Source organism: Plectropomus leopardus, chromosome 4 (genome assembly GCF_008729295.1).
Source record: "Plectropomus leopardus isolate mb chromosome 4, YSFRI_Pleo_2.0, whole genome shotgun sequence".
Classification (NCBI taxonomy): domain Eukaryota; kingdom Metazoa; phylum Chordata; class Actinopteri; order Perciformes; family Serranidae; genus Plectropomus; species Plectropomus leopardus.
Window position 1 is genome coordinate 15,529,832 of NC_056466.1, and position 13,013 is coordinate 15,542,844.

Sequence of the window (13,013 nt, forward strand, 5' to 3'; positions counted from 1 at the left end):
TTTCATAAAGCGCATGAAGTGCAGCAGAAATGATCTTGAACCTTCATAGTCTTCTATACAGACATGAGGTAATTTTATTTCATTGTCGCAACCTTGTTTCAGCTTAAGTAGCCTGTTCCTGTGTTTAATACAAGGCAACAATTGAGTGTTTTAGTGCTTTGCAACAAAAGGAAAAATATCTAAAAATGTACCTTACCTCAGCTGAGATCTGCTCTTATCATCTGTATTGGTACGATGTGTACAGTGATTCCTATGCACATATAGAGAGCCCCAGTAATGAGTCCTAAAACCTGAAAATCCGGGTTTTAGGACTCATTACTGGGGCTACTAGGACTCATTACTACTTCACAAACTTTGAAGCTTTTATGTGTCTTACAAATGATGATTGCTAACAAGTGGCTGAATGAGAATGTCATCACACCGAACTGCAAAAAACAGCTTTACAGCCCTGTAATGCTGGCGATGTGTAATGTGTTGCTGAACAAAACTTGAAAGTATCAGAAACGTTTGTTTACCACAGAGTTATTCTCTACATTCATCTAAAATCTAATGGAAAAATCCCAAAGGCCTTTTGACAAAAGAACCAGGATGATGTTAGCTTCTGGATTGGCCTACAGAAATATGTCATTCCTGGGGCACTCTATTATGACTTTAAATTACCTGCTTGGCTGTTGGGTTTGCCTCTACCCTTTGGCGTAGAGGGCAACAGCAGGTCTAGGCTCTGGGTGGGAGTAGAGGGCGTGGGGGCCTTCTGGTTTTTGTCCAGCAGGGGCTTCACATCCTCTTGGAGGACCCCAGCGGTCGGCAAGGAGGAACCATCCTTCTTCTCTGCCAGCAGGTTTCCCGCTGCCCTGGCTGCCACCTCTTTGAGCAAGGCAGCGGAGGAGGTCATTGACACGAGCGAGAGAAAGGAACTAGCTGAGGATTGGTGGTCAGTAGGAGCATTGGCCGTTGACGAGGCTTGGCTCCGCTCGCTGACTTTCTTGGAAAGTGCAGCGAGGGTGGAGCTAGCTGACTGTGGGCTGAACGGAGAGTTGAAGGCATCAAAGCGCACGACATCTTCTCCCCGACCACCCCCTCCGAGGGCGGGCACTGCAGATGAGGCAGAGGTGGAGGAGGAGGAAGAGGTCGTTGAGGATGAGGCCACAGCGTTCTTGTCTTGGAGCACGGCATTCGCTGCTGCTTTTAACTTCTGGATTGCAGAGTCCGGCGACAGGCTGGAGCCGCAGGGCGTGGAGCAGCTGGCCGGCGGCCACTTATCCGCAACACCTGCCCATACAAAGCCACTGCCGTTGCTAGGGGTGACAGAGTTAAAGGGGTCAAGGGGCTCTTGCTTAATGTTGGCGACTGAGGGTGCCAAGGAGGCTGGTGAGGCTGAGCCGCTGTTGTTGTTATTGGCCAATTTTCGGGCAAGAGCACTTAACTGCTGGGCATGGTGGGAAGACGGGGAGAGGGTCAACGGTGGGGCTAGACCTATTGGAGGAGACTCCCCCCCAGCACCTCCCCTGGATGAACGACCCAGAAGCTCCCCAGTGTCAAGTTTCAGCGACCCAGCCTCTAGGAGGCGCCGTAGGTTGCTGCTAAGGGGTTTTCCCAGGGCACGAGATGCCGCCTCCCCATACAGTGACGATACCACAGAGGAGAGTGTGTCCTGGGTCGAGAATGCACCTCCATCCAGTCCAAGAAGTTCCAAAGAGGCACGATGGACGGGTGTGGGGCAACCCATTGAGCTCTCACCTCCACAGGTATCGTGGTCCCCAGACCCAGAGCTGACTCCAGGCCGTTCGTCAGGAGAGGAGCCCCGGGCCAGGAGGAGCTCATCCTGGGTGTCTCCATAGGATGAAGACTCTGAGCGTGTGTCAGAAGCATTCCCAAACCAGCCTTCCTCCTCCACAGGACCGTCATCTGGCCCTCCATCCTCGTTGCTGTCCACATCTGGAAGAGGAGAGAGAGCATAAATACAGATATCACCACATGCTCTAGTTTCAGCTAAACACTTGAGTATCCTCAGTATGAATTGTGAACATCAAACACAAGAGTTTAAGTTGGGGTACTGTAAAAATATTTATATTAAAGATTTACATTTAACACATTAAACATGCTAGAAAACACTTGCTGAAATCGTGGAAAGACTGGGAACTATATGGTTCTGACTTGCGTTAGACCGTTTAATGCAGATAAGTATGGTATGAAAACCAATACCAATGACGTGAGTATTATTTTGCATTCCTACTTTTAACATTGAAATTTACTATTTATTTTTTGATTTCATCTTTGCATGTCGAATGTTGCAAAGCAGTAAGAGATCAGTCCTTTGTGCAAGGCTAATTGAGACCATTCATAAACACATCTACCTGTCCAAACCCAAGTCCAAAGGCCATTTGAAGCTGTAAAAAAATACACTTCATCACACAGCAAGGAGACCACAAAAATGACTTCCATCACAAACTGAACCTCTTTCTTATACAATGGCAGATTTCCACCAGTCACATCCAAGATGTTTGAGTAATTTAGATTTTTCTGTCCTTTTTTTAACCATATTTTTCCCACCCTTGGTCTGGAAGAGTCTAGTAAAGGGGTTACCATGACAACGGGTCCTTCTGGGAGGCTAGACAGCAAAGATTAGGGTAATGGAGGTTACAGAACTAGATTAATATTCATGAGCCTGCAGATACCACCGGGGAGCCAATAAGGATAGGGTTAAGGTCACCAAGGGTCATTAATATACACTTCATGTATCAATATTCATAAGCAAAACATTACAGCTTGCCAGACAAGGGCGAACAAAGAAAAGTGAATATTCCTGATACATATTAACAAACCTCCATAAGAATATGTCAAAAGACCCAAGCCTGGGCAAAACAAAATGTCAAAACTGACTTTTTTTTCCTCCTCTTTGGGTGAGTGTACACAACCTCACAAAACATCTGATAAAAAGCTGGCTGAGATTTTTCTCAGAAAACTGGGCACTCATGCAGTTGCAAAAACATGTGGCAAAGAAAGAATTATTTAAAATCTCTCACACACCAACATACATGCAGTACATCCACACACACACACACACCAAAGCCGCCTTCACCCTCGCGACCCTGACAGAGGCCTGGTGGGTCTGCTCTCTGTTTACAGGCAACGGCAAAATGGTTGCCAGGCAACCCAGCCCAGCGACCTGTTGGGATCATTAGAGTTGGCTGACATCTGGCCAGCGTTGCTCGCCATGGTCCACAAAGGTGATCACAATCACAACCCACTATGACCGCTACTCTCCTGCTGCAACAGATATTAAACAGCGCTTCCACACTTCCACAAAACATCTTCTCATCTCCGTCTCACACACACACATCTTACATTTTAAGTAACACATAACTAAAAGCTGACAGGAGATGCCAGTTGCCAAAAACCAAAACAACGGATTATATTTAAACTTTTGCCTTGGTGATCTCCAACCCATCTATGAACCGATGTCTAATAAGCCGCTTTGAAGCTGCCTGTTCAGGGTGGGAATATCAGGATGTTATGCCCCCTTGCCATTCTGTAGATGACACACGATAGAGGGATGAGGGGACAGAGTGACCTCGCCTCACGGGCAGCACAGGTGTGTGTTTGACAACATGAGCAACCCACTGCGGCAGATATTAAAGAGTAGCTGTTTGCAGTTAGTGGTTAACTCAAAGAAGAAGAACAGGGGCCAAAAATTGTCCAAAGAGGTCTGGGAGCTCCTTACCCTCCGAGCAGTGGATGAGATCGGCTGCCAAATGACAAAGAAGGTGAATGATTGTTACTGCTTGGGCTGCCCCTTGAAAGTCAGAGATGCGAATCATCAGTTGGAAGCGCCTTAGTCCCTCAGTCAACTGAGATTGCTGATTGAGTCCAACAGTTCTTGTGTTTTGTTTTGTTTTGCTAGTCAGCATGCTGTGCAGCGTACTTCTGGGCCGTGCTGGTCCCCAGATTTTGCTGCGGAGTGAGTGTTCTTGACTTTTACGCCACCCTTCAAAGCTGCAGACATGCAGGTAGCACTTAGAGAAACAGAAGAGAGAGAGGAGACCTTCTGCTTGAAAGTGATGAATTTGCAGTTTACAGCAACTTATTACAATCCAGTCACTGGATCTCACTTTTGCTGATATCTAGTGTCGGCAAAAAATGTTGTTGCACATTTATGGCCAGTCGTTAGCGCCATTTGCTTGTTTACTATCCGACATGAAGGCCTCTGTCACACTGAATGTCCCACTAAGCCTGTTACTAACTTTCAAACTTTGGGTAAATAAACAACAACAAAAAATCTGAAAATATTCATATTGAACAGCCAAATCTGATTCGACTGGCATAATTCCGACTCAGGTACAGTCCTAGATATTGCCATTTTATGCTATTGTTGTCGCTTAGAAAGCACTGCCAACGCACATGTTTCATGTCACACTAGAGGCTGGCGCTGTGGTGTTAGATGTCATGCCCGTCATGCCTCTTCTGACGCTGGAACGCAGTCTATAATCATATAATGGAGCCGAATGATAGCGTTGCCGTTTGGTTCTGTGTAAAAATGTACTGTACTGTACTGAACTTTGTAGCATCCCAGTATCGCACTCTCTGTGTATGGTAAGTCTATAGCCGTTTTTACACAAACATTGGAATATGTAAGAGACTGATGAGCATACCCAGTGTGTATGACCCCTCTTGTTTCATACAATTGTTATTAAGGTGAATGAAAACGCTATAATGTGACAATAGTGAGTCCAATTTTCCCATGCTCCTTGAAGCCATTTTGCCACCTGAGTAGGGTTAACAGGAATGAAAGAGAGGGAGAGGGAGAAAGAGCCAATGAGTCATGCAGGGCAGGGCTTGACCCATTTCCATGTGACATGCGAAAAGCAGCAAGAGCCACTAATGGCTGTAATGTGGTTAGAGGGAAATCGCTAGATTGCTGACCCAAGGTCTCAGCTTTGAGGCTGAACTCTCTTGCTTCCTTGGTTCACTCCAAAACCTCAGGGTTATGTACAGCTGAACGCAACACTACACCACTAGCCAGAGTGCTACAGTGCACTGATGCACTCCACTACTATGGCTTTGTGTGTCACAGGCGAGCCACCCCCGTGGGCGTAATGACATTTCCCAAGGTCACGGTCTCCAGCCCAAGCTCTAAGGGGGGTTCGTCTGAGCTCTGCTCCCACAACTGCTGCTGCATGCCCAACACACACGGGGACAAACATACGCACGTGCATACATATGTTTAGACTACACAGCCAAGAATGTGATTTAATGCTGAAGTCCTCCCCTCACTGCATTTCTGACACACATTCAACTGCTGTGCCTCCAGTATGGTGGCTGGCTCTGCGACAGTAACTGTAACCCCCCCCTCAAGTGATGGAAGCATGGAGATACGGGCCGAGGCGGAAAGCGTCTGCCACTGAAAGGGAACCATTTAGCGGTGTAATGGCGGGGATGACTTGCATGTTGAGACAAACAGCTGCAGGGTGCTCAGCAGTCTGGATCTGTTATCACTCACACACGGGTGATTCAGTGGTGCAGCAGTGGAGGATTTTCTCTCTGGGCCACAGAGATGTATAGCGCCACCACATTATAGACAAAGACAGAGCCGTAACAAGTCAAAGTGCAAGTCCAGGCCACATCGAGAGAAGGCCGTGAGGCTTCGAGATGGGCTAAAACAAACTGCCATGAGCTTGAACAGAGATGTACACTGAGCAGCTAAAAATATTTTGATGTAGCACCTCTGTGACTTACAGTGTTTGGAAACCTGTGTGTTGTGTTAACCTGTCACCAAAAAAAAGAGACAGCGAGCTCACAGCTTGCAACTACAGCTAAAAACAGTCGGACATTTCAGGTAGTGTGCTTGTTCATTGTTTCACCACGCAGTGCTGTCAACAATCTCCATTTGTGAACTTGGCAGGATTATTTTGGCCGTGGCTTTTCTAGGTCAGAGAGGGGTGCATGTATGTGTGTGTGTGTGTGTGTGTGTGTGTGTGTGTGTGTGTGTGCATGCACGTACATAGGAGTTTAGAGCGGGAGTCAGCCAGATTTCCTTGTCAAACAGAATGATCGCTGGTAAAGGGAAGAGTGCGAGTTAGAGAAGGGAGAAAAGAGCAAGAGACTGGAGTAAAGGTAGGTCAGGAGGTCACCCACCACATGACTTGTGTGAGGCTGCTGACTAACATATTCCCTCTCTGTCTCTCTCTCTAACACACACACACACACACACTCACACACACACACACAAAGCTACTCTGTGACTTAGCCAGGCATGAAAATTGGCCTCACTGACCCCAGCCCTGAACAGGGTAGGGGGGGAGAGGAGACGGGAAGGCGAAGGAAGGAAGGGACAGATAGAGGGATGGTTAGGGGAGGGGTTGATTTGGCTTGGCAGGAAAGAAGAGGAGGCCATTAGCCGATTAAGGCTGGACAGGGGTGCATCAATACTGTGCCGATGTCAAAATGAGAGTCATACCCATGAGCTAATATAGCAATGAGAGTAAGAGAGTCAAAGAGAGAGGGAGCGCGAGCTAGAGGGAGGTAGTGCAGGTCAAGGAATCACTAAAAATCGCAAAGATTGCTGACCGCAAAGCCATTAAAAGTGAGATAACATAAAAAAGACTGCCACAACATACCAGGACTAAAGCCATCACATCTACATCGGCAAAATGATTAGTCTTATATCTTTGCTGCTGCGACTGGGAGGGGGAGACGGTGTTGGTATGTGTGTGTCTCTGGGTGTGGGTTAAGGAGGCAGAGCAAGGGGTGAGGATATAGGAAGGAGAGCAGTGAGCATGGATGCAGTGAGGAAGGAGCCACGGTGGTAATTAAGTGTCCGGCTGGGCCCTGGCGGGGGTTGCCACGGCCGCGGGCTATGCTAATGAGCACGCCCGCCGGTCAGGGCTGCCTTATTAGCGCCTGCTGGACAATATGGTGGGAGAGACGCTCTACTGGCGGGCTCACGTCTCTGCAAATGACTAACAGTCCTCCTGAGGAGGAAGGTAATTCCATTAATTGGGACACACTGGATCAGGATCGTTTCCCTTCCCTTTTCCATAATCTCTCGCTCGCTTGATCTCTCTCACACCCACGTTTTTTTCCCTTCTATAGATCTCTCCCATCATCCCTTTCCCTCTTTCTCCTGACTCCATAACTTGGAATATAAAAAATAAATATATAAATGAAGCACAGATGCTCTAAATAAATCCAGCTGGATGTGTGGGAGCTAGCAGACATACTTTCCCCCCTTCACACAAAATGATACGCCATCAATCTGTTAAATGCTGTCTTTTGCAGGAGCAACATGATAATTGCTCCAAACTTTATCCATCATGCTATTTCCATTAGGAACATGAAAACCAACAAGGGTGAGCGAGACGTGAGATCACTAAAGCAAAATGTCATACAAGGGAGCATTTACTTTTGATGAACTAGGTGATGGTGTGATAGCCTTTGCCTTGTATTGGGAAGTAACACCACTCCTTTTTACATTAACCGATTTAAAGTTAAGTGCCCATTAGACAAATTGTAGTCTTAAAGGCAGCTCTTCCATATACACACATATGGTATATACTATGTAGTCAATTATATTCTTGTCAAGGCCTTTACTTTCAGCGACTTGAATACCCGACAATTTTTCTTCCATGCAAGAGTAAGCTAAACCATTAAACAACCCTCTAGCAATTAATTATGTTGACACGATGTCCTGATCCAGGAAAAAAAATCCTCCTGTGTATTGATCGAGGTTCATGGAAGACATAAAAACATCATGAAAACTAAGAAACAACTCCTCCATTTTTACTCCAGCTATCTCCATCATCCTGCACAACTGGCAGTGTGTGACAAAGACGCAAAGAGCTCATCTTTTAGCTGGAATCTGAGGTGAGGCGATACTCTCGGTGAGGATCAGGGTTCAGGCAGCAGGGCTATATATAATGGCGGTTGAGTCGTATTGAAATGTAGTGCAAATTACCATCTGTGTATTTTCGGCCTTGGCCTCCGTGGTTTGTGGGTACTTTGGGCGGCATGCCAGAGGTGAAACAGGAAGGAGAAGTGTTCTTGGAAGAGAATGAGACGACTGAGAGCCCCAGACCTCTGAAATTCCTCATTGCCGATGAAGTGCACTTTACCCCCTGGTTTATTTTTCCCTTCCATTTTTAGCATCTCATGTCAAAAAAAAAAAAACTTGCTCATAACCTCAGATGTGTCATCAAAGCTATAGACCTAAACTGCTGGAGGGAGAGAAGCGGTATGTCTATTTCAGCATAAACTGACATATCACAAAGATTGTGATTAGAGGAGATAACAGCTTGGTCTGGGATTTCATTTTATTGTCATGCCCTGAAACAGTTCCACCTGGGCTGGAAGTTAAGTGTGCAACTCACGTTTCTGAGTACTCTTCGTATAGACCCTGTGTTTATGTTTTTACATTATGTAATGGTTGTATCATTAATTATTTACTGAGTTTCTAATGTCCCTGACACACCAAGCCAAGTGTCAGACAATGTCGGGCTGTAGGTGAACGTGTCTCGCCCTAGTTTTTGTGGTGTGTCCCGCACGTCTGGTTAGACACTTAATGGTGGCTTTTCGGACAATTCAGTGTTCTGCATCGGTGAGAGAAATCCCTCTGATCGGCATATCTTAATAATCACTTTCCAATGAGGATGAAACTTGCACGGCCACTCGAAGTTTTACTGTTGATAGAGACAACGATAGTTGCCAAGCAACCAAGATGCAGCTGCCGCACGAAACTTTCCACTTCAAACTTAACCACGGCAAAATCTATATTAGTATTATTATTATCATTAGTTTCATTATTATCATTAGTGCCACCTTTGTGGCCACAACTGACAGAAAAGATCGGATTTTCTTTTTCGTTTGTGCAATATTGCTGCTCAACCTCGTCTCACGGTTGAGCAGCAATATTTTCAGACCTGATGAATTTATTATTTTTATTTATCAGGACAAAGCCTGACATTTTGTTTAATTTGTTCCTGTGCTTACAGTGTGTCCCCTCGCTAAATTCTGATTTTTCTGAAGGTCTGTGCAGGCAGCATCAGCAGAACTATTGTTCTGTTGATCCGGTCAGATTGGATCAGATCGATGAAAGACACAAACAGCCGCTACAGAGAGAGTGAATGCAAACTTTTAGACCCAGCGCTATTGACAGTTAAGTTTCCCTTTAACTGCGCCTCATATTCTACTGCTCCATCTGTACCCAAAGTACACTTTTGCGCTGCCAGACTGTGGTGCATAACTAAATTGTATATATATTCCTGTAGACAACCCTGGTAATGAGGCCTAAAACTTAAAATTTTTTAATTGATTTCTGTTTGATGCCTGGAACAAGGTCTGTGGTAAACAAAGGCTGAATAGAGTTTCGCTTTTGTTCTACGACATAGAAAGAGTCAGTAAATCAGTAAAGCTTAAAAAAAAGGCGTTTGCTTGTCAGTGGTAAATTAGACTATGTCATCACATTGAGATGCGCCGTACAAGAATTTACAGCTTTGTAGTGGTAGCAATAGAAGTACACTGTAGTTCATTTATGACCTAACAATAGCTTCTCACTTCAAACAATTACATCTAGGCTTCAAATATCCTAAAAGTGGCGTTCATTTGTGAAGATTATCCTGCTGAACAAAACATGTAACATGTTTGTTTACCACAGATTTCATTTTCTCATCGGCCTACAGAAAAACATCATCCCTGGGGCACTAATGAACAGCCCAGCTTCAAAAATATAAAATCAAATCTTGGTGGCAGATGTTTTGATCGTGATGGGCTGACAAACTGTATGGGAGACCGTGGACTACTGCAGCCTGCTGCTATGGAGAGTTATTTCTGCTCACACAAGTGCAGAAAGCACATGCAACTTGCTCATTTGCTGTAGTCTGTGTGTTCAAATGCAATTTTTTGGCTGAGACACAGGCAATTTAAGGCAACACAACAGCAAGCCTTCTTCACAGCTAGTTCTTTGATGTGGGTTGAGTGTCTCATCCATAATGTGACATCTGAATATTACTGCATTTTTTAAAAAGTATAAAAGTTGGGGTTAACAAAACCGTTTTCCAAACCTCAAAAACTGAGTTCAGATACATCCGCTGCCAGGTATCACAGTGCATGAATTTAGTTCAACTGCAATGAGCTGTGCAGTTAACTTGGCTCCTGCAGTTATGGCCAATTTAAAATGTATCCCATATCCCTGAATACTGAGAGCCAATTTCCATTTGATGTGCAACAACATCCTGATGCAAATGTGTGAATATGGTGTTAGACCATTACAGAAAAGCCTACATGAGTAACCAATCAACCATAAATAGACATATACAGTGAAGTGCAATTTTAGAACTTTTTCATCTCACCTAAGAACACCCTCTGTAGTTGTGAACACAGAGAGCATTTCACTAAATGATTAGGATTATCATTCAAGCAATAATCTACAGCCCAGGCTTGAGGCAAACTGCAGTATCCAGCTAATGACACTAATTGGTGAGTGGAAACGGGGCCAATGTTCGCTGTCACAGTCCCAAAAACAGCATCAAAATGTTTGAAACATCTATTACACATGAGACTGTCAAATCCCATCTCTGTCTACCAATCCCCACGTCAACTGAGCCGACAAAGGGCAGACACAATCTAACCACTGTGCCATACAATCAGAGACAATCAGTCATGTTTGTGTATTTAATATTTTTCTTCCTCAAACGTCTACAAAGAAATGCAATTGATAAAGCAGAATGTAAAAAAGTCAGCCAGAGTTGTGCATTCATGTGCCATCGGACAGACTAGGATAAAGTGTTTTAAGGCAAGCGCTGGATGTGACAGATCCACTTCTCCACTTTCTCACCCTGTGAACAACACCGACTTCACTGAGATCTCTCAAACAGCCTATAGATAAATGCTGTAATGTCAGTTTATTATGTACAATGCAGCAAATTTGTTATTGCTTTTTTAAATAGGGAAAACTGCAACACCTAAGGAAAACAACTAAATATGCTGAAAAAACTAAAGACCTTAAGAATGAACAATGATCTGTCTAATTTACTGCAGTCAGTGGTGTGTGAATGATAGCCAAAAAAAGCCTGAAGTCATACAGACACCTAGCAGGATTTGTCAGCCTGACCAAAACCAAAACAACTTAAACATTCTGGTTTTCTGTGGACTGGTTTGTTAAAAACTCCATTTTTTTTGTTCAATGTTTTATTTTTTTTTGTGCACTTCGTTCACCACATTTTGTGTATCTTCCATTTCACCTTTAGCAGCAGTGGCGAGTTGAAAACTATGTCGATATCAAAGTTAAGGAATTACATACAAATATACTTTGTTTTCTTATTTTACAGTTAATGTTTATTAGTCACGTGGTTTATGGAGCTGCAGGTGTCTGTGCTGTGAGGAGTTTAAAACAGGACAGACAGCAGCAGCTATTTTCAGCAATTTTCGGCCAATATTAACGCAGAATCTGCATTGATTACTACGTTCACTACATTCACAGTCAATATACATAATATAATTTTTATGGGGAGTGGTGGAAAGACAGCGTTAATCCATTTTTCTGTGTGTAATTTTGGAGGGAAAGAGGTTTGTTTTCATAACGTAAAATACATTTAAAGTATGCACACATTTATATTTCTTTCGTGCTTCTATGGTTGTAACCAGCGGTGTAAAGCAACTTAAAACTGTAATTAAAAGCTAAATGGTTCTCACAGGAACGCCACGCTACAAACATGTTATGATATTATTGTATATGATGCATTACTGTAGATTAAACCATTATATAAAGGAGATAAAATGAGCACAACCATAAACACAGCGATAAAATACAACATACATATTACTGCAACAGGAAATCTATTCAAAAACATCAAATATAAAACAATGATAGGGAATACTTTACCAATACTTTAACAAATGATTTGAAGTAGGCTATGTTTTGCTGATAAGTACATACTATCATAATATTATCATGGCTAATGAATACAAGAGCATCACTGTATGAAGTGTATATAGGCCTACTGTCATATTAACCTTATGTTCATTATTCCATTCATATTCCAGCACCCTTTGCACTGTGAACCACTGCACTGCAGTATTACTCTTTACACTTTTATTGTGTCAGTTGTTCACTTACTTTTTTTTCCAGTTAAATTGTCCTTTTTTTTTTTTTACTTGTATGTCTCTTACTGTGTATGTGCACTGAAAAAAGGGTCAAATTTCAAGTGTGTGTACACTCACACTTACTCAGCCATTGATGCTGATACTGCAAGAAGATTTTTAGTGCACACATTTTATTGGCTGTGGGGTATTTTCATGGTGTTTTTGTACATGTACTTGAGTAAAGGATCTGAATACTTCTTCCCCCACAGCACACATCCTAATGTTATCCTAAGTTAATGCATTTACTTTAACATAATATAATATATATAGATACTCACATATATATCATATACATAATATGTGAGTATCAATGAATGCCAGTAACTGCTCATTGAAAAACCAAGAAAGAAATTTTAACAATAGTGTAAAAGCATACAAAACAACCAGTTGCATTCAACAAACTGTTTATTATAATATGTCAGTGGAGAGGGTGGAAACATTTTCTTGAATGGTCAGTCCTCAAAGAAAATCACCGTCATACAGAGAGAGAGAGAGATGGCAGAAAGCAGGCCAGGAAAGGCACACACGTGTTTAAAATCACTATTGCATTATTATACTAGATGCTTTTACAGCAAGGTCCATTTAACAGGTAAACTATGCTATCAGGAAAGATTACAGCTGAAACCTGGTTATGGATGAGGTTTTTATACTTCAGCCCTGCAGCCCAGCACTGAGGTCCAGTCTGTTCCTGCACCCAGGGTCCTCATCTCCTGATGGTGGTATGCAAGTCTGCTGTCTCCACTGCTGACAAACAGACACACACACAATCATACTGTTGAAATATAAACTATTCAACTCTCCTGCAGACCCATCGGTGTTTAAGGTAACGTTACCTATGTAATCTAGTAAAGTAAGCTACCAGTCAATGTAACGTAAATTAC

The 13,013-nt window shown here is 43.4% G+C and overlaps 1 protein-coding gene across 1 annotated transcript in view; it reads right to left on the reverse strand.

The window, feature by feature from the left end:
- The window catches only part of znf827 (zinc finger protein 827), a 45,101-nt gene that overhangs the window by 18,134 nt on the left and 13,954 nt on the right, over positions 1-13,013 (reverse strand). The window contains exon 2 of the mRNA XM_042484457.1: positions 661-1,935. Coding sequence (XP_042340391.1) covers positions 661-1,935 — 1,275 coding nt within the window. The remainder of the gene's footprint in view (positions 1-660; positions 1,936-13,013) is intronic.